The sequence below is a fragment of the Telopea speciosissima genome, chromosome 6, assembly GCF_018873765.1.
Source record: "Telopea speciosissima isolate NSW1024214 ecotype Mountain lineage chromosome 6, Tspe_v1, whole genome shotgun sequence".
NCBI lineage: Eukaryota > Viridiplantae > Streptophyta > Magnoliopsida > Proteales > Proteaceae > Telopea > Telopea speciosissima.
The window spans coordinates 33,993,170-34,016,648 of NC_057921.1; the positions used below are offsets into that span (position 1 = coordinate 33,993,170).

Sequence of the window (23,479 nt, forward strand, 5' to 3'; positions counted from 1 at the left end):
GAAGCCAAACAAGATGGCAAAGACCGAGACGGTGATCTCCTTCTCGAATGCAGACTTAGAAGGTGTGAGCTTTCCACATGAGGACACCCTGGTAGCACAGGTGGAGATAGCTAACCAACCAGTGCACAGGGTGTTAATAGATATAGGGGCATCTGTGGATGTGCTCTCACTGGAAGCCTACCGCCAGTTCGGATTCAGAGATGACCAACTCAAGCCAGAGCCTACCTACCTCGATGGGTTTTCGGGCACCACAGCCTCCATTAGAGGCACCATCGAGCTACCCATCACCTTTGGAGAGCACCCTCGATAGGTGACCATCATAGTGAACTTTATGGTCGTCAAGTCCGTGGTGTCATTCAACAGCCTCTTAAAGCGACCATCTCTGAAAGCCCTAGAGGTGTCGTATCTCCGCTCCACCTAAAGATGAAGTTCCCCACTGACAATGGAGTGGGTAAAGTCCAAGGTGACCAGAAGAAGGCTAGAGACTGCTATGCCACCTTTGTGAAGAAGAACAACGGCAACACACGAGGGATGGCACTGTGCCTGGAGAACCTGGTCAGCGACCAGAGAGATGAACTGACAGAGAAGAGAGGAAGACCGATAGAGGACCTTGTCCCATGGCCACTCAGTAGGGATGATCCCACCAAAGTTGTGCAGGTTGGCTCGTTGTTGACCAAGGAGCAGAAAGAAGAGCTAGGGCACCTCCTCCAGAGCAACATGGATGTCTTTGCATGGTTGACGGCCGACATACCAGGCATACCCAGGTCCATAGCAGAGCATTGACTGCACCTAGACCCAACCAGGAAGCCCGTCCAGCAGAAGAGACAGAATTTTACCCTCGACCGACAGGCCGCTATCAAGGAAGAGGTCGAGAAGTTGAGCCAAGCAGGGTTCATCCGAGAAGAGAAGTTCCCTACTTGGCTCGCAAACGTGGTTATGGTGCCCAAGCCAAATGGGAAGTGGCGAATGTGTGTCGACTCCACTAACCTGAACAAGGCGTGCCCAAAGGACAAGTACCCACTACCTAGGATCGACTTATTGATCGACGCCACCGCTGGGCATGAGATGTTGAGTTTCATGGATGCCTATTCAGGTTACAACCAGATCCTTATGCATGAGGATGACGAGTCTTACACCGCCTTTCGAACGGATAAGGAGAACTACTACTACCGCGTCATGCCGTTCGGGCTAAAGAATGCAGGGGCCACCTACCAAAGAATGGTCAACAGAATGTTCGAGGAACAGATTGGGCGCAACATGGAAGTATACGTGGATGACATGCTTGTAAAGAGAGTCCGAGCCCACCAACACCTAGCCGACCTGGAAGAAGCATTCACTGTATTGAGAAGAAACCAGATGAAGCTAAATACTGCAAAGTGTACGTTGGGGGTAACGTCAGGGAAATTCCTGGGCTTCATGGTCTCAGTATGTGGAATAGAAGCCAGCCCCTCCAAGATCAAAGCCATTCAAGAGATGGCACCACCTCGGACGGTTAGAGAAGTGCAAAGGTTAAATGGAAGGATCGCCTCCCTTTCAAGGTTCGTGTCAAGGTCAGGAGATAAGTGTCTGCCGTTCTTCAAGACATTAAAGAATCTCCGAAGTCTTAAAGACTTTACATGGATGGAGGAGTGCCAGAAGGAGTTCGATGAGCTAAAGGAATACCTCAGGAGTCCACCACTGCTTGGACGACCAGAACCTAATGAAGAATTACAAATCTACTTGGCGGCGACCCCTGTCGCGGTGAGCACAGTACTGTTGAGGGAAGAGGGTAAGGTACAAAGACCTATATACTATGTCAGTCATGTGTTGATTGATGCAGAGACCAGGTACACCAGAATTGAGAAGGTTGCCTATGCATTGGTGATCACAGCTAGGAAGCTTAGACCTTACTTTCAAGCCCATACCATCATGGTCCTCACCGACCTACCATTAAAGAAGGTACTACACAAGCCAGACGTCTCCTGATGGTTGATCGCCTGGGCTATCGAGTTGAGTGAGCACAACATCAGGTTCCAGCCCAAGACGGCAATAAATGGCCAAGCCCGGGCAGACTTTATCGCTGAATGTACCCTGTCAGAGAGCGAACCAGAAGTAGAGGAACCAGAGGACCAGGATCGAGGTTCGTGGGAGATGTACATGGATGGTTCGAGTAACGCCACTGGAAGTGGGGCTGGCTTCATACTCACCAGCCCTGAAGGATTTCGAATCCAGTACGCTCTCCGATTCACCTTCCCAGCATCAAACAATGAAGCAGAGTACGAAGCACTACTGGCTGGACTCCGGGTGGCTAAAGCCATTCAAGTCACACACCTATCCATCCGGAGGGACTCCCAACTTGTAGTAAACCAGGTGAATGGAGAGTATGAACCAAAGGTCAAGCGAATGGCATCATACCTAGCACGTGCTCGAGAATTGATGGGGGAGTTCGTGAAGTCCAAGATGGTTCGGGTGCCCAGGATCGAGAATGCCACCGCAGATGCACTGTCCCGGCTAGCCAATGATGAACTCAAAAACCTGGCCAGTGTAGTATATGTTCAAATACTACACGAGCCAACATACCAGGAGAAGCAGGTTAATGAGATTGAGGAAGGACCTAGTTGGATGGACCCTATACTCAACTACCTACAGAACGACGTCCTACCAGAAGACAAGGTCTAGGCAAAAAAGATAAGGATGAGAGCTGCAAAGTACAATGTCCTCGATGAAGTACTATACAAGAGGGAAGCCACAACACCATTGCTTCGGTGCCTAGGACCCAAAGGAGCCCAGTACGCCCTGGTAGAGGTACATGAAGGGATATGCGGAAGCCACATGGGGGGAAGAGCCCTAGCCTACAAGATCCTCCGCCAGGGACTCTACTGGCCGAGAATGCAAGAGGAAGTGGTGCAGTATGTTAAGGCATGCAAGCAGTGTCAATTGTTCGCCCCTGTACCCCATCTACCCACCACTAAATTGACATCAATCCTCAACCCCATTCCCTTCGCCCTGTCGGGGGTAGACATCCTAGGCGACTTCACAGCAACATCAGGTAATCGCAAATACTTGGTGGTCGCCATAGACTACTTCACCAAGTGGGTGGAAGCCAAGCCATTAGCCAAGATCACAGAGAATGAAATGGAGAAATTCGTCCATGATGACATCATCTACAGGTTTGGCGTGCCCAAGATCATAGTCTCTGACAATGGGAAGCAGTTCAATAACCCCAAGTTCAGAGCCTTCTGTCAGAGCTACAACATTGACTATCGGCCTGTATCGGTAGCCTACCCACAAGCCAATGGTCAGGTGGAGGTGACCAACAGAATGTTGCTGGATGGAATAAAGAAAAGGTTAGAAGGAGCCAAAGGGAAGTGGGTCAAGGAACTACTAAGCATTCTATGGGCGTATCGCACCACAGAAAGGATATCCACATGGGAGAGCCCATTCTGCTTAGCATATGACACAGAAGCATTGGCACTGGTAGAGGTCCTCGCCATGTCTCACAGAGTACTGCACTTTAATGAAAGAACATATACAGATGGACTGCGAGCAAACCTGGACTTCCTGGATGAGGTACATAAGAAGGCGTTGCGGAGGAACATGGCATATCAGCAGCGAACAGCCAAGTACTACAACGCCAAGGTGAGAGAACGATTATTCCACCAGGGAGACTTAGTCCTAAGAAGGGCAAGTGTGTCACAGCCAAGGAAGGAAGGAAAGTTATCAGCCAACTAGGAAGGACCTTACACAGTTTCCAAGCAGATACGTCCAGGGTCATACCGTTTGAAAACTCCGGGGGGCAAGAAGGTAGACCGTACCTGGAACTCGGAACACTTGAAGAAATACTATCAATAGAAGTAATGGCAGCAGCACTGCCAACAGTGGTGGTAGTAGTAGCAGTAGCAGTAGTAGTAGCAGTAGTAGTAGATTGCATTACAGTTTTCAAGGATAATTTGAAAAATTTTATTTGAAGTAAATAGTTGGTTTTAGAATACTTGTCTTCTTCTACTATTCGATCGAAGCACTCCCACCACACACACCAAGGTCCGTCGACCACCGAAGCGCAATGCCACCAAGGCCCGTTGGCCATCAAGGTCCATCGACCACTGAGGCGTAATGCCACCAAGGCCCGTTGGCCATTAAGGTCCATCAACCACCGAGGCGCAATGCCACCAAGGTCTGTTGACCATTGAGGCGCAATGCCACCAAGGCCCGTTGGCCCTCAAGATCCATCAACCACTGAGGCACATTGCCACTAAGGCCCATTGGCCATTAAGGTCCATCGACCACTGAGGCGCAATGCCACCAAGGCCCGTCGGCCACCAAGGTCCGTTGACCACTGAGGCATAAGGCTACCAAGGCCCATTGGCCATCAAGGTCCGTTCACCACCAAGGTGCAATGCCACCAAGGCCCGTCGGCCACCAAGGTCCGTTGACCACTGAGGCATAAGGCTACCAAGGCCCATTGGCCATCAAGGTCCGTTCACCACCAAGGTGCAATGCCACCAAGGTCCGTAGACCACCGAGGCGTAATGCTACCAAGGTCTGTTGGCCACCAGGGTCCGTTGACCACTAAGACTTGACACCCCTAAGGACTACAAACCACTAGGGGTTGCAAAAAATAAGAACTCGTCGAAGCAACCAGGATCACATAAGTACTACCTCCACATCAAAGGAAGAAAATGTCAAATACTACAATCTGAGAAGGAAGTAAATGTCACAATCCAAGAGTTCAAATCCAAAGGTTCAACATCCAAAAAACACATATAAGATCAAGGAGCATCTGATAGAGGAGCGGCATCCAACCCAGCAGGGGACATCATGTCAGCCTCAGCGGAGCGAGCGACGCTCTCCTCTGGTAAAGCCACGCCCTCCTCTGTTGCCACAGCACCCTCCTCAGGAGAAATGCGAACCTCAGCAGCAATCTCAAGGAGCAGTGTGGTGACCTCCGGGAACTCCAAGAAATCATAACCTGGGGTCTTCTCTAGGACGTGAACCACCAAGTCCCTGACGTCTGCATCATAGATCTCCTGGTTGTACTTATAAAAGTACGTAGTGATCTCAGAAGATTGCTGATACGCCGCTATCGCTCGCTCCCTTGCCTCAGACAACTCAACCTCATGACTCTACCTCAAGGCACGAAGCTCCTCCTCCAAAGCCCGGACTCTAGATGAACTCTGAGCTGCCGCTGCAGTAGCCACCCTTAGCTCCTCCGAGACACTCCTCTCACGAGCCACAGCCTCCTCCTGGGAGGCCTTATGACCCTGAAGCTCCCTCTCCATACTCTGCATCGCATGCTTCCGCTAGACCTCGCAAAAAGCATGACCCTCTAGATGGAGCACCGCCTCTGTGACCCGGTGCTGGACCTGCAATCAACATGGCTGTCAAGGGACATCTCAAGCACAAAAGAAGCAATGACACAAAAAGTAAAGACAGAGAAGAACGACTCATAAAAGCTATGTCCTGGTAAAGGCTCTGCGACAAGAAGGCATCACTAAATCCTTGAACGATAAAACGCTCCACAGGAAGCCTCCCCATATCCAACTACTCCCGACATACTCCACGATTGGCCAACGTCGCTCCCTCCTGAAGATCCCAAGAAAGCACCAAAGGGGAGGATGTCGGCGGGGTTGCAATAGAGTCAATAGAAGAAGGGGTCACCCCTTTCCCCTTAGAGGGGGGTGGAGCAACAGATTCAAGCGCGGAGGTGGGAGGAGACGTCCGGGGAAGAAGCATGCGTGGCCCAGTCCTCACCGTACCAGAGGGATCAGGACCACCTTTTCGCTTGGTCCCGACCACCACGGAAGGAGAAGAAGTAGGAACTGATAAAGTCACACCAGCAGAACCAACCCCAGGTGGGGCAGTCTGAGTACTCCTCTTCCGTAGATCCGAGCAGAAGACACTAAGGTCTGGTCGAATATCCACTACACAGCAACATACAATCAAGAAACATGAAACAAGTTAGACGACAGGCACACAGAAGAAAAGTACATAAGCAAATACCAAAGGAGCTAAGCATCTTACCAGGACTCAACTTCCAAAGGCATACGAAGGCCTCTGAATCCAACTTACGAACGTCGAACGGGTCGCATCCTTAACACCGTTGGAGGGACTCACGCTCAAAGTCACTCAACTCAAGGGGAAGGTTCACACTCTTGACATCAATGGCCTCCCAAGTAGACCATAGTGCACATCGAGGGACCAAGGCAAAAAAGAAGCGGTCCCTCCACATCTTCACCGAGTTGGTGATCCCCACAAGAGGATCAACAGAAGCAAGGGACCCCTTAGGGAGGCGACGTGCGACGTGATAACATCCACCTTCCCCCTTCTTCAACACATAGAAGTACGAGAACATGGGGATGGTAGCAGCACGCCCCAACCGCGCAAAGAACACATAAAAGCCCAGAACCACCCGCCAAGAGTTGGGTAACACCTGCCCAGGGGTGAGATGATAATGCTCCAACACCAACTCCACAAAGCGGGGGACAGGGAAGCGAAGGCCATGGAAGAAGGAAATGTAGTAGAGGCAGACCTCATTCGCCCGGTGAGAATAGACATGGTCATCGGGCCCTGGGGTGAGAAGCATGACCTCAGAAGGTATATGGAATTTTTGACGGAGTGACACCAAGTTGGAGGGGGTCATGATGCTAAGAGTATGGGCCGACTTGCTCCTAGGATCCCCAGCAGAAGAGGAGGCCTTGGAGACCCTACTGCGACCCCCACGAGGGGTGGAATCCTTAGAAACCTCTTCCTCCTCATCACTAGTGACAAGGGGAGACAATGGAAGGGAAGTATCCACAGAAGAGAACGACCTCGAAGAGGACTCCCTGGAAGGAGACCCAACCACAACTGTGGCCGGGTCGGAGTGGCTAGATGATGACATAGACATATAACAAAAACAGGTTAGCTACTTACTTAGAGCGACGACCTCTCAAAGTCAAGCAACCAACCACAGGCGAAGGGATGTCAACCTATAACCATCAACATGCACAGCCCGTCACACCAAAAAGGCAGTACCAAGAAAAAAAAAATGCATACCGAGTAGGAGAGGATCGAGGATACCCAAGTAGGAGTGGATCGAGGACATCCAAATAGGAGCGGATCGAGGACACTCAAGTAGGAGTGGATCAAGGACACCCAAATAGGAGCTGATCGAGGACACCCAAGTAGGAGCGGATCGAGGACACCCAAGTGGGAACGGATCAAGACGAGGACGTGTGAACGGACGAGGACCGCGGGATGAATGCAAAGAGGAGAGGAGGCCCAAACAGGGGAGGACCGCGGATGAACGCGAAGAGACATGGAAGCCCAAGTGGGTGAGGAACGCGGACCAATGCGAAGAGGTGAGGACCGCGGACGAGGACCGGGGGCGAGGACCCCGGATGGGCGACCCATGGATCTTGAATGGCTGGTCGACCAAGGATGAGCACCAATGTGTGTCGATCAAGCACCAAGCAAAGTGTGGTCAAGGCAAGCTAAGCATGAACTAAGGATGGGCATGTGCATGGAGCAACGACGAAGCACCAAGCCACATGTGCCATGAGACTAACCATGGCCCAAGAGCTAGAAGAAGCCAAGAAATGATAGCCAACAAACAAAAGGATGGCACATCACCCTTTGCCACCAAAGGACAAACACCTTGTGGGCAACAAAAAGTGAAAGCCAAAAGCAAAGCAAAGGTGGAGATTCAAAAAGCAAAAAGTGAAAAAGCAAGAGAGAGGAGTGAAAAAGCAAGAGAGAGAAGAAGAGAAAAGCAAGAGAAGAGAAAAAGTGAAAAGAAAGAAGAAGGCAGGAGTATATATCTACAAGAAAAAAAAACAAAAGTGAGAGAGGAGAGGTTTGAACCCTCAACCTCTCCCTCATCAAATAATTTACAAGCAGGACCCTGAAGAGAAGATTATTCATCGAGAACCCCTTGAGGGGCACACAAGCTTAGGAAGTACTCTCTTGAGTGTTCCACTTTAAGAGAGTGGGGGGCAAATGATGAACCCCAAATAAAGCTAACTAATCGGAGACCGCCACGTGGTGAGACCAGACATGGCAAGGTGAACACCCCCTTAGGCGAGCTCTCCCTTGGGTGAGCTCCCCCATTTGGGCGAACTCACCCTTGGGCGAACTCCCCCTTGGGCGAGCTCTCCCTTGGGCTAGCTCCCCCATTTGGGCGAACTCCCCCTTGGGCGAGCTCCCCCTGGGCGAACTCCCCTTGGGCGAGCCCCCCTTGGGCAAACTCCCCCTTTAGAGCGGACCCCTGTGTACGTGGACAGACGTGCGCTGAAGCACCGCGGACAAGATCAGAGAACCGCCGCCTCCAACTGCAAGACGTGCACTACCTCCAGGACTCTAGGCCACCGCCTATCAGTCAACGCACCCACAATGGACTCAAACACCCAGAACCTATCCACAGTCTATCCATCCAAGACACCAAGTCCATCAGGATACAACGTCTAACCGGAAGATGACCTACCAAAAGCAAACCCCGCTATTCAGGGACTCTATTAGCTATCAAAGACATCTCACATCAACTGGGAATCTCCACATCGCCACCCCTGCTATAAAAGGGAAGGTATTCTATCTCATCATCCATCTTGAATACTATTATTCACTTGTCTGTTTGCTCAGAGAGATCTAACTTTGGCATCAGAGAGTCCTAGGCCGGAACCACACCGGTTCTCCTTTGTCACCCAGGTTCTTTGCAGGTTACGGCACTCAAAGGAATGCTGAGCGATTTCTTGATGCAACAGTGTGCGAATCATTACTCGAACTGGTAGCAACAAAGTCTCCTTGTCTTCTCAATGGCACACAAATTGTTTATGATTTATCTTGATAAATCAAGGCATGCTATACTTTTAAATTTGAACTCTATATATGTTGATTGGGTTGTGCTAAAATGATCCATTAAACATAAGACTCTGCTACTGTTGCTTCTTGGAGTTCTATTGAATGTTGAAGATGAATTGTTTTTTTATATTATTTTATTTTTTTTGCTTTGTTTTTCACCTTGTAGTAGCAGCTTTCTCTGTAATTCGTCGTCATTGTTCATAGGCTTGATGCTGATTTTTCAAAACCCAAGAAGAGAAAGGGAAAGATTGAGAGAACCATTTGTTTGTTCCCCTGCAGGAACAGAGGTATTCAGGGGATGTTCTTATATGTGTTTCTCTTCTTTGTGCAGAAAGCTCTTCCTAGAGCCTTTACTTGATTGAAAATGGGATGCGTTTCTTCCAAAGTCATTGTCAGATTAAATAAGCTTGAAGGAAGACATGAACCAAATTTTTCAGAGAATGGCCGAGGGCTTTACTGTTTTGGAAGAACTATGTTTACCTAGGAATGGTGGTGACACTATCCTTACCCTTGTATGCAAAGCTCACATTGTAGCTGGAAAACTTCAAATTAGGAACTTGACATTGCAATCTGATACAAACATGCCATTGAGGCTAGTCTTGTTTGTGGCCATTTCTAGTTTTTTTTTTTTTGTAAGTAAAATGTACTCTTTGGTTGATTGAGGATGTAATAAAATATGGGCTTTGGGCCCAACTTGATCGCCCACATGTGGGGGCTGATCGCAGGCCCAAGATGAGAGGGGGAGGAACGATCACTTAAGTGATCGATTCCTTCCCCTCTTCTTATCCTTTGTTTTAGATTCCCAGAGGGAATCGGATTAGTGGGGGAGCCCTAAGGGTTTAGCCTATAAATAAGTTATTTGGCTCAAACCCTAAGAGAGGAACACAATTAGAATCTCTCTCCCTCTCTTTCAAGTTCTATGTTTTTCCTAGGGTTTCCATTCAGTTGCCTAGGGTTTTGTGGTGTGGAGTTCTCAAGTGGAGAAGCCTATCGCGATCGTGATCTGCTCGTAACCGCAAGCTGCATTTGATCATCCCTTCCGCTGTGATTCCATTCGGTTCAGGTAATCCCTAAACCTCTTTGTATATGGAATAGGATGCATGTTTCCGTAATAGTGGTATCCGAGCCATTAGGGTTTGCGGTTCACAAATTGCGGATGAGTTTTTTTTGAGATCTTTGGAGCATCAATCTCACTCGTCCCCTCTTTCTTCTTCTTTTTTGGTTTTCCATTCGGGAACGTCCCAACCCCTCCTTGTCCGCTCTGCCTTGGCGCACAGCGCGGCAGCAGCGCACGGGTACTGTTGTTGCTTTGTACAAGGCGCATGTTCCCAAGGCTGCCAGCAGCGTGCGCCAACGGCAGCAGCATAATTTAAAAAAAAAAAAAGGGTGCAGTTTTTTTGGTTTTGGAAAACCTGGTTTCGAAGAGGTGGTCAGCCATTAATGGCTACCCCTTTAGAACCTTAGCAGCAGGTTTAATGCCTAGTGCCGAGTTTTGAAAAAAAAAAACCAACATTGAAGGGGGCAACAGCCATGCTCGGCATCGGCCAAGCATGGCTGCTGTAGTTTTTATAAAAGTATAAAAGTAAAAGAAAAAACCAGATTGTGATCATGATTTGTGTGGATTAATATGATGTCACAGTGGAAGAGTCATTCATGATTGATTTTTTACAAAAATAATAAATAAAGTAAATAACAGATTGCTTATATGTTTATTGTTTTTGAAAATATATGCATACTTTAGTATTTAGTTATAATAATATGCATGCGATATGGTTTTGGTTAGTGACAACTATATGCATATGCTTTGATTTGTTATACATGCATTAGGGACTGATTCTTGAATATGTGATCTTGTGGTTCTTTTTAATAGAGATAAAATCATATGTTATTATATGCATATCATATGTGGTTTGTTCTTGTGGCCCCCATCAAATTTTGGGGATCTCCCCTGTAGGGTTTCTCGTTTTAGGGGTATTTTATTTATATCATATACAACTCCCATTAGTGTGAAACTATTTTGTGAGATCCATGGGAGAAAAATGGGAGATAGGGTTTTACACCAAATCGTCCCATATTTTCCCATGTGTATTGGAGATCGCCTAGGGCCACTTTGTTAATAAAGAAACATGTGATTCCCCCCATTGCGGTACAGACCTTTTGACGCTACCATTAGGGTACCGCTGTCAAACACCCCATCCCATGCACACCATGTGTTTTGCTATTTTGATATCTTCATGGGATGGATTTGGTACTTTGAGCGATGTGTTTTATTTGGATAGATGTGCATTAGAGTTAGTACCTGGAAGTGATACAAAGTGCAGTGCTCGTCGGTAGTTTGTAGTAGGGATCTTAAATGTAAAGAGTCGGTTGTAATTTTAATATTTTTTTAGAAGCCATGTAATGAGAGCTATTGCACTGCGTATCACAACCTTGTACCGACTCGGCATATCACTTCGAGTACCAAATTTGGGACTCTTGCGTGAGTCCCTTGCGCACCCGTATGTATGGCGCATTAAACTGTGGTTAGGAGATTCTTGTTTTTCTCCTACATTTGTTCGAAATCAGTTAAAGTTATGCGTCCCCAGACCCACACATTGTGAGATTTGATTACCAGCTTAGCGAAGTTTTTGGTCTCACCGTGTGGGAAAGGATACCATTAATTTTAATTAGGATTTCTTGGACAAATTTGTGGATTTATGGATATATATTAAATGTCCTCCCTTGCACATTGTAGTGATGACTTCTAAGACTGTTGTGACCGACCTTAACCAAGGCAACAAGTTGGATGGCACCAACTATGACATATGGCACCAAAAGACATAGTTTTTGCTTAATGAGCTAGCTTACCTAGACTTCCTTACCACTGAGATGGCCCCACCCGAAGTGGGTACTACCGCCCGTCACCGTCAAGAAAAAGAGGCTTACGATAATTGGTTTAAGAGAGATCGTAGTGCACGCTTTCTTATGTTAAGCACGATGCACGATGATCTTATCGACCAATATGAGAAGTGCGAGACTGCCAAGTCCATGTGGGACCAGGTAAGGCTCGATTTTGGTGGTACATCCACAACCTGACTTAGGTCCATAACCTTGAAGTTTGAGATGTACCGTAAGGACCCCAAACACACTATGGTTGAAAACCTCAGGGTCATGAAAGACATGATCCAAAAATTGGATGATGCTAGGGTACACCTTACCGATGAACAGCAAGTACAGGCCGTCATCAGGACATTGCCTAATTCCTGGGGGCAGATGAAGATAGTTCTGACACATAACGACACTGTCAAGACATTTAATGGCATTGCCGCTCATGTGGAACTAGAGGTGGAGCACCTAGAGGTGACCCAATCACATGCCCTTGTCGCTTAAGTGGGGCAGCGCAAAAATGGGTCTAAGCATAAGAGATAAAGGACCACTGGGAATCCGGATCAAGCTCAGAAAATTGCACCAACTGGGCGTAAGACCACCAAGCGTCGACGTGGCAAGCGAGGTAGAAAGAAAGATATCACCAAGGTAAGTGCTATAACTGCCAGAAGATGGGGCACTTCGCTCGTGACTGCACTGAAGCAAAGCAGGTACCATTTCGGCCTCTCTCTCCTTATACTTTTATATGTACACATGTTTTGGTTGTCCAAATCCAATCTGATTGGATTGTGGATACAGGTGCAACAAGACACATAGCGTGAGATCGAGGAGGGTTCGTAGATTATAGAAAGATTTCAAATGGCGCCCAAAGTATATACATGGGGAATGGCACTAGTGAAGTAGTTCAAGGAGTTGGTACCTACCAGCTCACCTTGCGTACTGGGCGCATCTTGCTACTTCATGATGTGCTATACACACTAGAAATCTAGCATAATCTGCTTTCAGTTACTGCATTATTGACTTTAGGATATTCCTTTATTTTTTATGGTGACACTTTTGAGATACGATTGGATGGTAGTAGTTTTGGACATTGTAGGCTTGAGAATGGTTTTATTAAATTAGATTTGATAATTCCTATTGTTTCCTCTTCATCTTTTGTAGTTGATTCTAACACTAGTCCTGATTCAATTACTTGGCATGCTAGACTAGGACACATAGGTCGAGATAGGATGGGATGGTTAGCTCGAGAAGGCCTTCTTGGCTCACTTGCTAAAGTCAACTTACCGACATGTGAGGCCTGTTTAGTGGGTAAGGCCCACAGGAAGCCTTTTGGAAAGGCTAAACAGGCAACCCAGACCCTAGAGCTTGTCCATTCAGACATCTGCGGACCAATGAACGTGAAGGCACATCATGGTGCTTCCTATTTTCTCACCTTTATCAATGATTATTTGCGATATGTTTATGTGTATCTGATCGCTCACAGCTACGAAGTGCTAGATTGCTTCAAACGCTTTATAGTAGAGGTTGAGAACCAACAAGGCAAGAGGTTAAAAACTCTGTGCACTAACCGAGGACGCGAGTATTTGTCTGATCAATTTAAAGAGATGTATGAGGAAAAAAGAATCACTAGACAACTGACTATTCCCCACACTCCACAGTAAAATGGTGTAGCAGAGCGGAGGAATAGGACGCTTTTAGATATGGTTAGATCGATGATGGCGCAGGCCAACCTCCCAATATCTATCTGGGGGGATGCTATGTTGACCGCTGCCTACGTCCTTAATCGCGTGCCATCACAGTCAGTTCCTTTCACTCCCAATGAATTGTGGAAGGGCACAAAGCCCACTTTGGGGCATATGCGACCATGGGGATGTGCAGGATATGTTCATAGTACCTCCCATAAGTTTGGGAAACTTGACCCTAGAGCTAAAAAGAATATCTTTATAAGATATTCCGATACCTCAAAAGGCTATGTAGTGTACGATGAACATCAAGATGGAGGAATGATAGAGAGTGAGTCCCGCGATGTGGATTTTCTTGAGATCGATTTCCCTAGCATCAGTGATGCAGGCAGAGACCTTGATCTCTTTGAGATAGAGACTGATGAAAGCGTCTCACCTACTCTTGGCGAGGGTGAGGAATTAAACACTCATCATGAGATCGCCAGAGAGGGTGAGAGTGATCATCAGCCTAGTGGGAGTGCGCTACCTAATGAAAGTGCACAACCCGCGGGTCAAGAACCCTCTGCGCGTAAGAGCCCACATGGACACGTTCCCCTATGTCGTTTTAAGATTGAAGGGGACGCTGCCCTCATATGTGTCCCGAGGGATGAGGATGAGCCAGCCTTAGTGAGTGAGGCGCTCTCTTCTCCAGCTAAGGAAATGTGGTAAGCTGTTATGGAAGATGAGTTGAGTTCTATGAGTAAGAACCAAGTCTGGGAGTTAGTTGATCTTCCACCTGGGCGCAAGGCCATCGGGAATAAGTAGGTCCTGAAGGTCAAGCGAAAGGCAGATGGGTCAATTGACAAGTATAAGGCACGTCTTGTGGCGAAGGGATATACCCAAAAGGAGGGTAAAGACTATGATGAGACGTTCTCCTCTGTGGTGAGAATGGCCTCAATACCCCTCATTCTAACCATTGTCGCAAAGTTGGAGTTAGAGCTCTACCAAATGGATGTTAAAACTACTTTTCTCAACGGAGAACTGGACGAGGAGATCTTTATGGCTCAGCCTATGGGCTTTGAGAAGGGACATGAGCGCAAAGTATGCCATCTCAGACGTTCCATCTATGGCCTTAAGCAATCGTCCAGGCAGTGGTACATTAGACTTCACCATGCCATTACCACTGCGGGTTTTGACATGATTGAAGAGGACCACTGTGTGTATGTTAAACGGTCCAAGGCAGGGTTTCTTATCCTATCATTGTATGTTGATGACATCCTATTGGCTGGGAATGACATTGGAATGATTGTCGCCACTAAAGAGTGGCTGTCCTCTACTTTTGAGATGAAGGACATGGGTGAGGCCATTTTTGTGTTGGGCGTGAATATTGTGAGGGATCGCACTAGGAGACTTTTTAGTTTGTCTCAAGAGACTTACATAAAGAAAGTCCTAGAGCGGTTCCATATGAGCAACTCAAAACCCGTTGACACTCTAATGGATAAGGCATGCACTTTGAGGCTAGACTAATGCCCTAAGAGTGATGAAGAGAGAAACCAAATGTCCAAAATACCCTATACAGCAGCAGTAGGTAGTCTGATGTATGCGATGATGTGCACGCTTTCAGATATTGCTTTGCCATTGGCATGGTGAGCTGTTACCAGAGTAACTCAAGGCTAGCTCATTGGCAAGCAATAAAGAGGATACTTTGATACCTACGTGGCACTACAGACCTCTCGCTCACCTTCAGTGGTTCAGACTTGAGACTGAAAGGCTACAGTGATGCTGATTGGGCTAGTGATAGAGACGAGTGCAAGTCCACTTTGGGGTATGCGTTTGTCCTGGGAGGCGGGGCTGTCACTTGGAGTAGAAAGAAGCAAACCTGCATCGCCCTATCCACGATGGAGTCGGAGTACGTCGCATGTTTGGTAGCAGTACAGGAGGCTGTTTGGCTCAGGAGGTTCTTGCAGAGACTTAGTGTTTTTGCTCACTCAGACGACGCTATGCTTATACACTGTGACAGCATGGCAGCGCTTGCATTTGCGAAGGACCCCAAGTTCTATGGTAGAGCCAAGCACATTGACATACGGTATCACTACATTCGAGACATGGTAGCGCGAGGTGAAGTGGTTCTGCAGCATATCTCCACTGGCAATATGTTGGCTGATCCATTGACTAAGCCCATTGCCAAAGATGTTTTCCTAGTTCACGTTAGGAACTTGGGACTCAGGTGGATCTGATATGTATTTGCTTTGAGAACACTTTATTTGTGATGGACATTTATCTGTATTTCTCTTACATTTATTGATGAGCATATATTTGTTTGAGTAATCTTGTGTGTATACATTCATTGTTTGTAAAGATGTCACCAGGCTTAGAATCGACCCACTCACACTGGTGATTCACCTCGGCACTAGGGTGTAGCGAGTGAGATGAGTCCATGAGCATGTGTGCTCTATGGTGCCTTAGTTAGAGCTAAGATGAGACCTTTACTTGGTCCAACTTGGAAGACACCACACTTCCAAGTAGCCTGTTAGAAGCCAGATGTGAGGTTCTAGGCAGAAACCATGAGGGTGACTGCGCTAGAGACTCAGGTTAGGCGCTTAGAGGAGCGACTAGACTAAGGTCTATATGGCATTTATTTATTGCGAGTGATATGCCCACCCTAGTGGGAGTTACGCCATAGCATGCACATCATACTGCATGTGCTTATATCGATCGAATGTGAGAGTGGCCGAATAGATCCCTGCTTCGTCACTGTGTGAGCCACGTGGATTATATTAATCCTACAATACCCTTATTACCTGAGACGATGTCATGAAAAAGACACCCAATGACGCTACTTTGACATTTTCCTTAGGACCATGGATGATGCGGTCCAACGAGAAGCGATTGGGAAAATTGTTGGGGATATTTGGATTGACATGAGGGGCTCAGGGAAAACCATTGGACGTTACACCTTTGTTATGTGACTCGTTGCCCGGGTGATGCGTCGTATTTGTGATCGACGCAGTCATGAGTACATTACATACCAAGGATTAACACTGCTCATCATGAGGGGTCGAGAGTGTTAGATTGGGTGTAAGTGGATCGTTTGGGGTATTTCGAGACTTTTGAGAGTGATGTACTATGTTGGCTAGATGGAAGTTTGATATAGTACTCCTACCTTATACCATTTCATCAGGTCGCACGCCCCATTGCCTGTACGAAGGATAAACACGGAATGAGAGAAGCTTGAATGCATAATTAAATTTATGCGCCCTATGTGGGCGAGTGGGAGATGTAATAAAATATGGGCTTTGGGCCCAACTTGATCGCCCACATGTGGGGGCTGATCGCAGGTCCAAGATGAGAGAGGGAGGAACGATCACTTAAGTGATCAATTCCTTCCCCCCTTCTTATCCTTTGTTTTAGATTCCCAGAGGGAATCGGATTAGTGGGGGAGCCCTAGGGGTTTAGCCTATAAATAATTTATTTGGCTCAAACTCTAAGAGAGGAACACAATTAGAATCTCTCTCCCTCTCTTTCAAGTTCTGTGTTTTTCCTAGGGTTTCCATTCAGTTGCCTAGGGTTTTGTGGTGTGGAGTTCTCAAGTGGAGAAGCCTGTCGCGATCGTGATCTGCTTGTAACCGCAAGCCGCATTCGATCATCCCTTCCGCTGCGATTCCATTCAGTTCAGGTAATCCCTAAGCCTCTTTGTATATGGAATAGGATGCATGTTTCCGTAACAGAGGAAAAATCCAACCGGTTGTAGCTAGATAGCATTTCCTTTATTCAACTTGTCATTGGAAATCGTTTTATTTTTCTCTTCTACATAAGGTTGGAGGAATACAAAGAGGCATGTTCAATGTTTGCATTTTGAATCATTAGGCCCGAATTTACAGCTTGGTTTTGCCACAATGATCATTAATGACTATAAATGTCTGCCCAGCTATTTATGAATGTCCGATAATTAATATCCCCCCATTGATGTGCGATACCCTTTGCCAACCATCCAAATTGTTAGAATTCAGAAGCTCTCTAATTGCCTATGCACATCTGTGTAAGAGTGTGTGGGTCTCAACGGGGTAGCTATGATGTGTTTTTAAACATTATTTCAAATTCGTCAAAATTTTGTTATATATAGCAAAAGTTTGAAATGGCTAGCACACCCCCCGGTCCTTTCTGCCTTTCCAGGGGGTGCACCGATCATTTTGTACGCAGCTGTGCCTGGGTGCAGGTATACGCCACATTGCAACACCGATTAGCCTTCCTTTTTCATAAATTATTAATAAAAGAGCCTTAATAAGTGCAAGTTAGTAAATTTGGTTGAATTACAAATTTTAAAAAAATTTACATTGATTTTACATCAATTTTATAGACAACCAAATAACTAAGTAAAATTAATTTCACGTTACTTCCTTTTTTTGGCTAGAAGATCTTTGCATTAAAGAAACGACAAAGGGGTCAGAGACCAGAAACAAGAAGAAACCGAAAAACACTACCACAGGCTGAGATGGCCACCCATCTCCCCCTACCCATTACAAAAAAAACTATATCTAGGCATGCCCATTGCATCACGAGCCAGTTGTTCTTCAATATGTCTAGGGAAGGTATGGCTTGTCAAAGACTCTCCAGTAATCGTTGCATGCTTAGCCATGTAGTCTACAATAGGATTCGTTTCCTTGAAACAATGCGAGATTTTTCAATTGCTGGATTCTAGAAAAGGTTTAAGCACCTGCCATCTTTGGAGTGCAAACCACGGAATATTGGAGTGTTGAATGGACAAAACCAAAGCTGCCGAGTCAGATTCTATCCACAGGTCCATGAAACCTCTCTCCCTAGCAATAAAAAGGCTGTCTAACAAAGCCTCACACTCAGCCACAAAGCTGTTTGAAACCCCCAGGTATCTACAATAAGAATGTACTACTTGGGCTAGGTGATTACGAAAAACACCCCCCGCCCCCGCCCTTCCTGGGTTCCCGATAGAGCTGCCATCAATATTAAGCTTGATCCACTACCGATCAGGCCTGCACCAAAAAACCTCCAGAATATCACGGGCTTTATCATTAGAAACAGCCAATCCCAGGTTTTTGACACAACTCAAGTCCTGAATATTTTTCACCCCTTTAATCACATAATTGCAGTCTCTTATCTCCCCTTTCACACATTCCAGGACCTGCATCACGATCCGGAAAATACCCTCATGGCGCCTTCTATTTCTTTCTTCCCACAAAATCACACAAATAATTGTAGCACCTGTTGCCCAAGGCTCCTTCACATTCGTCCTGCTTAGTTTTCCTTTCCACCACTCAAAGAACTCTTGAATGGTGGAAGGTTTTCCCCACACAAAACCAAACCAAGTTGAGAAAGAATTCCAAACCGCAGTATTGAACTTGTAAGTGAGAAACAAATGAGGTATCGACTCACTTTCTTTCTTGCACAGAGAGCATCTAGCTGCCAAACAAATGTCCCTTTTTTGAACTTCCTCGTCCGTGGGGATCTTTCCATGAGCCAGCTTCCACCCAAAAGTAGAGTGCCATGGCTGGATATTCCTATACCACACCAGATTTGCCCAAGGAACAATAGGCAACTTCCTTCTAATACCCTCCCAAGTGGCCGCCACTGAGAATTCCCCTGACTTCGACAAGCTCCATCTAACTGAATCCTCCACCGGATAACTAGGGATCTGCATTTGTTTAATTACCTGGAAAGCTTCGATCAAGGCAGTCGATGTGACAGGCGGCAGCTTCCAATCCCCCTCCATGATGAAATCACTCACCTTGGTTCCATCATTGTTGAAGAAATCCTCATCCAGCCAATTTTTTTCTTGAATAGAAACAGGACCCCACCATTTGTCCTTCCAAAAATTTATTTGTTTCCCATTCCCCAGGATCCAACGTTCCTTCTCCGCCACAAAGCTCCACATTTTTCTAATACCTGGCCAGATAGAAGAGGCTCTATACCCAGGCCGCACATTCCCCCATTTATTGACAAACCTGTGTCCTAAAAAAGTTGAAGACACCGAATTCTCATTCCTAATCTTCCAGGTAAGCTTGCACAGCATTGCTTTATTCACATCTCTTAACCTCTTGATCCCCAATCCCCCCTCCTCCTTAAATCTGCATAATTTGTCCCACCCAACAGTTATAGCCTTTGAGGACTCAACATCACCTGTCCAAATGAAGTTTCTCATCCAGCACTCTAGGGTAGCAATCAAAGAGGTAGACCACCAGTACACCGAGAAGCTATGGATCGGCATACTAGACACCACAGACTTCACCAATTCCACACGACCAGCCATCGAAAGCAGTTTTCCTTTCCAGCCTGCCAATTTGTGTCTGACTCTATCCATCACAGGGAGCAGCATGTCCTTTCTCACACAACCCTTAGAGATCTCTACACCAAGGTACCAAGCGGGGAATTTACAAACCGGAATCTACAGCTCCTCCACAATAGCATAGCGCCTATTAGGGGGAATGGCTCCCAAGCTTGCTCTTTTCCAGATTTATCCTTTGGCCTGAAAACTCTTGGTATTGACCTAGGAAAGACTTGAGATTCCTGACATAATGATTAGAAGCATTAGTGAAAATAAAATTAGCATCAGTGAACAAGCAATGCCCAGGGGTGCGAACACCCCCGGCCAATGAAAAGAAGAAATTTTCTTCTCGTTGAGCAATTTAGACAATCCCCTATACAACACCTCCTTGGCTAGGATGAACAACATTGGGGAGATGGGGTCCCCCTGACGCAGCCCACGTTCCACACCAAAGAAGCCTACTGGACCTCCATTCACAAGCACCGAGATTCTTATAGAAGTGAACAGGCTGCTAAGCCATTTAATCCACCGCTCCAAGAACCCAAATTTAAGCATCACTTTGAAATTAAAATCCCAGGAGATTGTATCATAAGCCTTCTGGATGTCTATTTTCAACCCCAATCCTCCTCCCCTCGAAGTAGCAGATATCATGTTAGCTAGCTCAGAAGCTATCGCAATAGTCATGGATAACCTTCCTCTTCTGAAACGCACCCTATTCCTCATAGATTAATTTAGGGAGAACCACCTCCAACCTACGAGCCATTACCTTGGACAAAATCTTGCAAAAGAAATTCCTCATGCATAATGGCCTGAATTTCTCTAATGTCAAAGCACTGTCCACCTTTGGAATAAATGCAATAAAACAATTATTGATACCCACAGCTAGCCGGCCAGAGGAGAAAAAATACCGTGCAGCCTTACACACATCCGCCCCTATCACATCCCAACAAGCTCTGAAGAACGCCCCAGGGTACCCGTCCGGCCCCGGAGCACTTTCAGGGTCCAACTGCCACACCACTGCTCTAATTTCTGAGTCGCAAGGGACCGAATCCAGTCTGAAATTATCTACCTCCTCCAAGACCCGAGGAATACAGTTGAGAAGCTCCTCATACTCAACAACCTCCACAGCCCTATGGAATTCTTTATAATAATCCTCCACATAATTTTTAATCTATTCTTGATCCATAAGAACATGCCCATCTGCTGTTACCAAAGATCGGATAGTATTTCTCACTCTTCTCATCTTTGTAGAAAGATGAAAAAACTTAGAACATCTGTCTCCGAGAGCCTTTCTTTTCAACCTGGATTTTTTTGCCCATAACTTTTCATAATTATCTTCCGCTACATTGTAAGCCTTCTTCGCCTCTACCTCACGATCAAACAATTGGTCTGTCATCCCACGCGACTCTGTCGATCACGTCCTGTACTGCTTGCAACTCACTCTTTGTTGATTTAATCTGCGACTCAAAGTTTGGGTAAGTCTCCTTAGCCCAAGCTTTAAGGATTGGTTTTAACCTTTTCAGCTTTTGGGCCAAAACGAATGTAGAAGATCCGGTGATTCACTCCTTCCAGGAATCCTCCACTACAGACGGGAAATTGGGGTGGTCCAACCAAAACCGTTGAAACCGAAAGGGAGCATTTGCCGGTCTCTTAATAGCTTCGGCCACCACAAGGATAGGAGGATGATCTGAAATGGTACTTGTAAGCACAATCTGCGAGCTATCCCCCAAAACAGAGAGCCAAGCTTCATTACAAAAGCTTCTATCCAACACTGCAGCAACATGCCCAACCTTTCTGTTATTTGTCCAAGTGAATTTGCGCTCCTGAGAAGGAATCGCCATCAACGAGCAAGCATCCACCATCGCCCCAAACTCTGCAATCGATCCCTGACTGAAGGAGCCTGGGCCTTTTTTCTCAGTCAAGGCTAACGTGGCATTAAAGTCCCTTACAACAAGCCATGGACAAGAATCCAGAGGAGCCACCGTCCCAAGCTCGGTCCACAGATCTCTACGAAGAACTCTCAGGCATTTTGCATGAACAAAAGTCAAGAGGGGATTAATCTGACCCCAATCCACCTTGATCGTAATCTGTTACTCAGATTCCATCACAAGTGACAGCTTCGATAAACCCCGTTTCCATATCACCCAAAGGTTTGGAGCCCTATCACTACGATTATTGTGAATGAAGTCACTATCATATCCCAACCTGTTAAAAAACAAAGCAGGGAATCTATTAACCTCCACCATCGGTTTTGCAATGCACACCACTTCCAAATGCTTTTCTTTAATAAAAATCCTCAAGGCCAACTTAGCAGCAGCCTTCCTAACATCTCTAATATTCCAGTAGAGAGCCCTCATTAAAAACGTTTTTTTTTTTCACCACGCGACCAGATTTCCTTGTCGCATACTCCACAACCTATTTCCCCTTTATCGATTGTTGCTTAGCAGCCTCACCAGCCTCTAAGGCCCTTATCGCTTCATCAACCTTTTCCACACCATCGTGGTGCACCACAGCCTGTCCATTAGCCACCTGATTTGGGCTCACCGAGGTAACCACATTCCCCAAAGAATCAGGCACTAATTCACAGTTAGCCACTATCACCTCCCTTGCTGCATGGCGAAGAGCTGCAGTTGTGTCTTGAATAGACTCGGATTCAGATCCAGGGTTAGAACCCGATCCAACAGCTCCCATAAACCCATCTTGCATGCCAGATATTTTGGGTAGTACAACCTCCAGCGTACCACCCGCTCCACACAGCTCATCGATCCCTGGAATCTCGCGATTACTATCCTCCATGTCATGCGATCAGCCCAAAGTGGTATCAATCATGTCTCATGCCAACTTCCTCCATCTGCTTATGAGAGCTCTCCAAGAAAGGAGAGTTTAGATTAAGATCACCCCGTTGGATCGGGTTTCCTAATTCCACACGATTCTCTGGTGACAAGTTAGCCTGACCTTGCCTCTTTCTGCTGCGCCAGCGCCACCTCCGGCCATCTACCCACTCAAAATTTGTATTGGCATTTTGATCGTCTCCCCTGCCGGTATCGGTAGCCTCAGACCACACCTTCGAACGACACTTCTCTGATGAGTGCCCCACCTTTTTACAGAACCTGCACCACTCAAGCTCATCCTCATAAACGATGGTTTGATGAAACCAAAAGGGATCCCTCGAGCACGGGTGCATGTGCTCAACCTGAATTTCACTAATCCTCTCCCCATCTATATCGAGCTCCACCAGAACTGTCGCACAATTCCCAAACATCACACGTTGGGTGCAAGGGTCAATCGTCACCGGCCTCCCCGCCGCCTTGGCCATAGATAACAGAATTTTCTCATTCCAATATTCCAAAGGGAGGTCTGGGAATCTTATCCAGACCAGCTTGTTCGACATCGTTCTATCATTTAAGTTGAACCGTGGCCTCCATCGTTGGAATGTTATCGCTTGTGAGCCTACCCTCCTCGACCCCCTTTTCCAGATAGCAGCCATATCTCCCTCCTTCTCGAACTCGACAAGAAAGAACCCCTTCCCCAGCGGCGATAGTACCACCCCCACCTCTAATCTCCATGAAGTTCTAATTGCAGCCCTTATCTCATCCACAGTAATGAACCGGAAATTAGTCCTCCCAATCAAAGCATTCTTGAAACCAAGCAACTCTTTTTCGTACGCCTCCTGGGGAATGACAACCTTTGTAGAGTTCCCAGCTTTTATCGGATCCGGCAAGTCATCAATAACTGGCAGTGACCCTCCCACCGCCCTCGCATAAGACTTTGTCAAGGGTGGTCTAGTAGGGCCAGCTACTACATCTTCGATAGCCTTTTCCCCAGCCTGCACCACACCTTCCAT

General features: G+C 46.7%; 2 protein-coding genes across 2 annotated transcripts; both read right to left on the bottom strand.

Annotated features, from left to right (window-relative positions):
• Window positions 1-21,194: 21,194 nt before the first annotated feature.
• LOC122665652 lies at window positions 21,195-21,992 on the bottom strand. The gene is made up of 2 exons (XM_043861802.1): window positions 21,873-21,992; window positions 21,195-21,722 (listed from the first exon to the last, which is right to left on the bottom strand). The coding sequence occupies exons 1-2, from the start codon at window positions 21,990-21,992 to the stop codon at window positions 21,195-21,197; spliced, it is 648 nt and encodes a 215-aa protein (XP_043717737.1).
• A 464-nt stretch (window positions 21,993-22,456) lies between these two features.
• LOC122665653 lies at window positions 22,457-23,479 on the bottom strand. Its single transcript, XM_043861804.1, has one exon. The coding sequence runs from the start codon at window positions 23,477-23,479 to the stop codon at window positions 22,457-22,459; it is 1,023 nt and encodes a 340-aa protein (XP_043717739.1).

Bases quoted from the DNA above. Each gene is read 5' to 3' on its own strand.
- LOC122665653 (XM_043861804.1), bottom strand. From the start codon at position 23,479: ATGGAAGGTGTGGTGCAGGCTGGGGAAAAGGCTATCGAAGATGTAGTA.
- LOC122665652 (XM_043861802.1), bottom strand. From the start codon at position 21,992: ATGAGGGCTCTCTACTGGAATATTAGAGATGTTAGGAAGGCTGCTGCT. The intron at 21,723-21,872 runs GTTAATAGATTC...TCTGAGTAACAG, and splicing joins TTGCAAAACCGATGGTGGAG to ATTACGATCAAGGTGGATTG.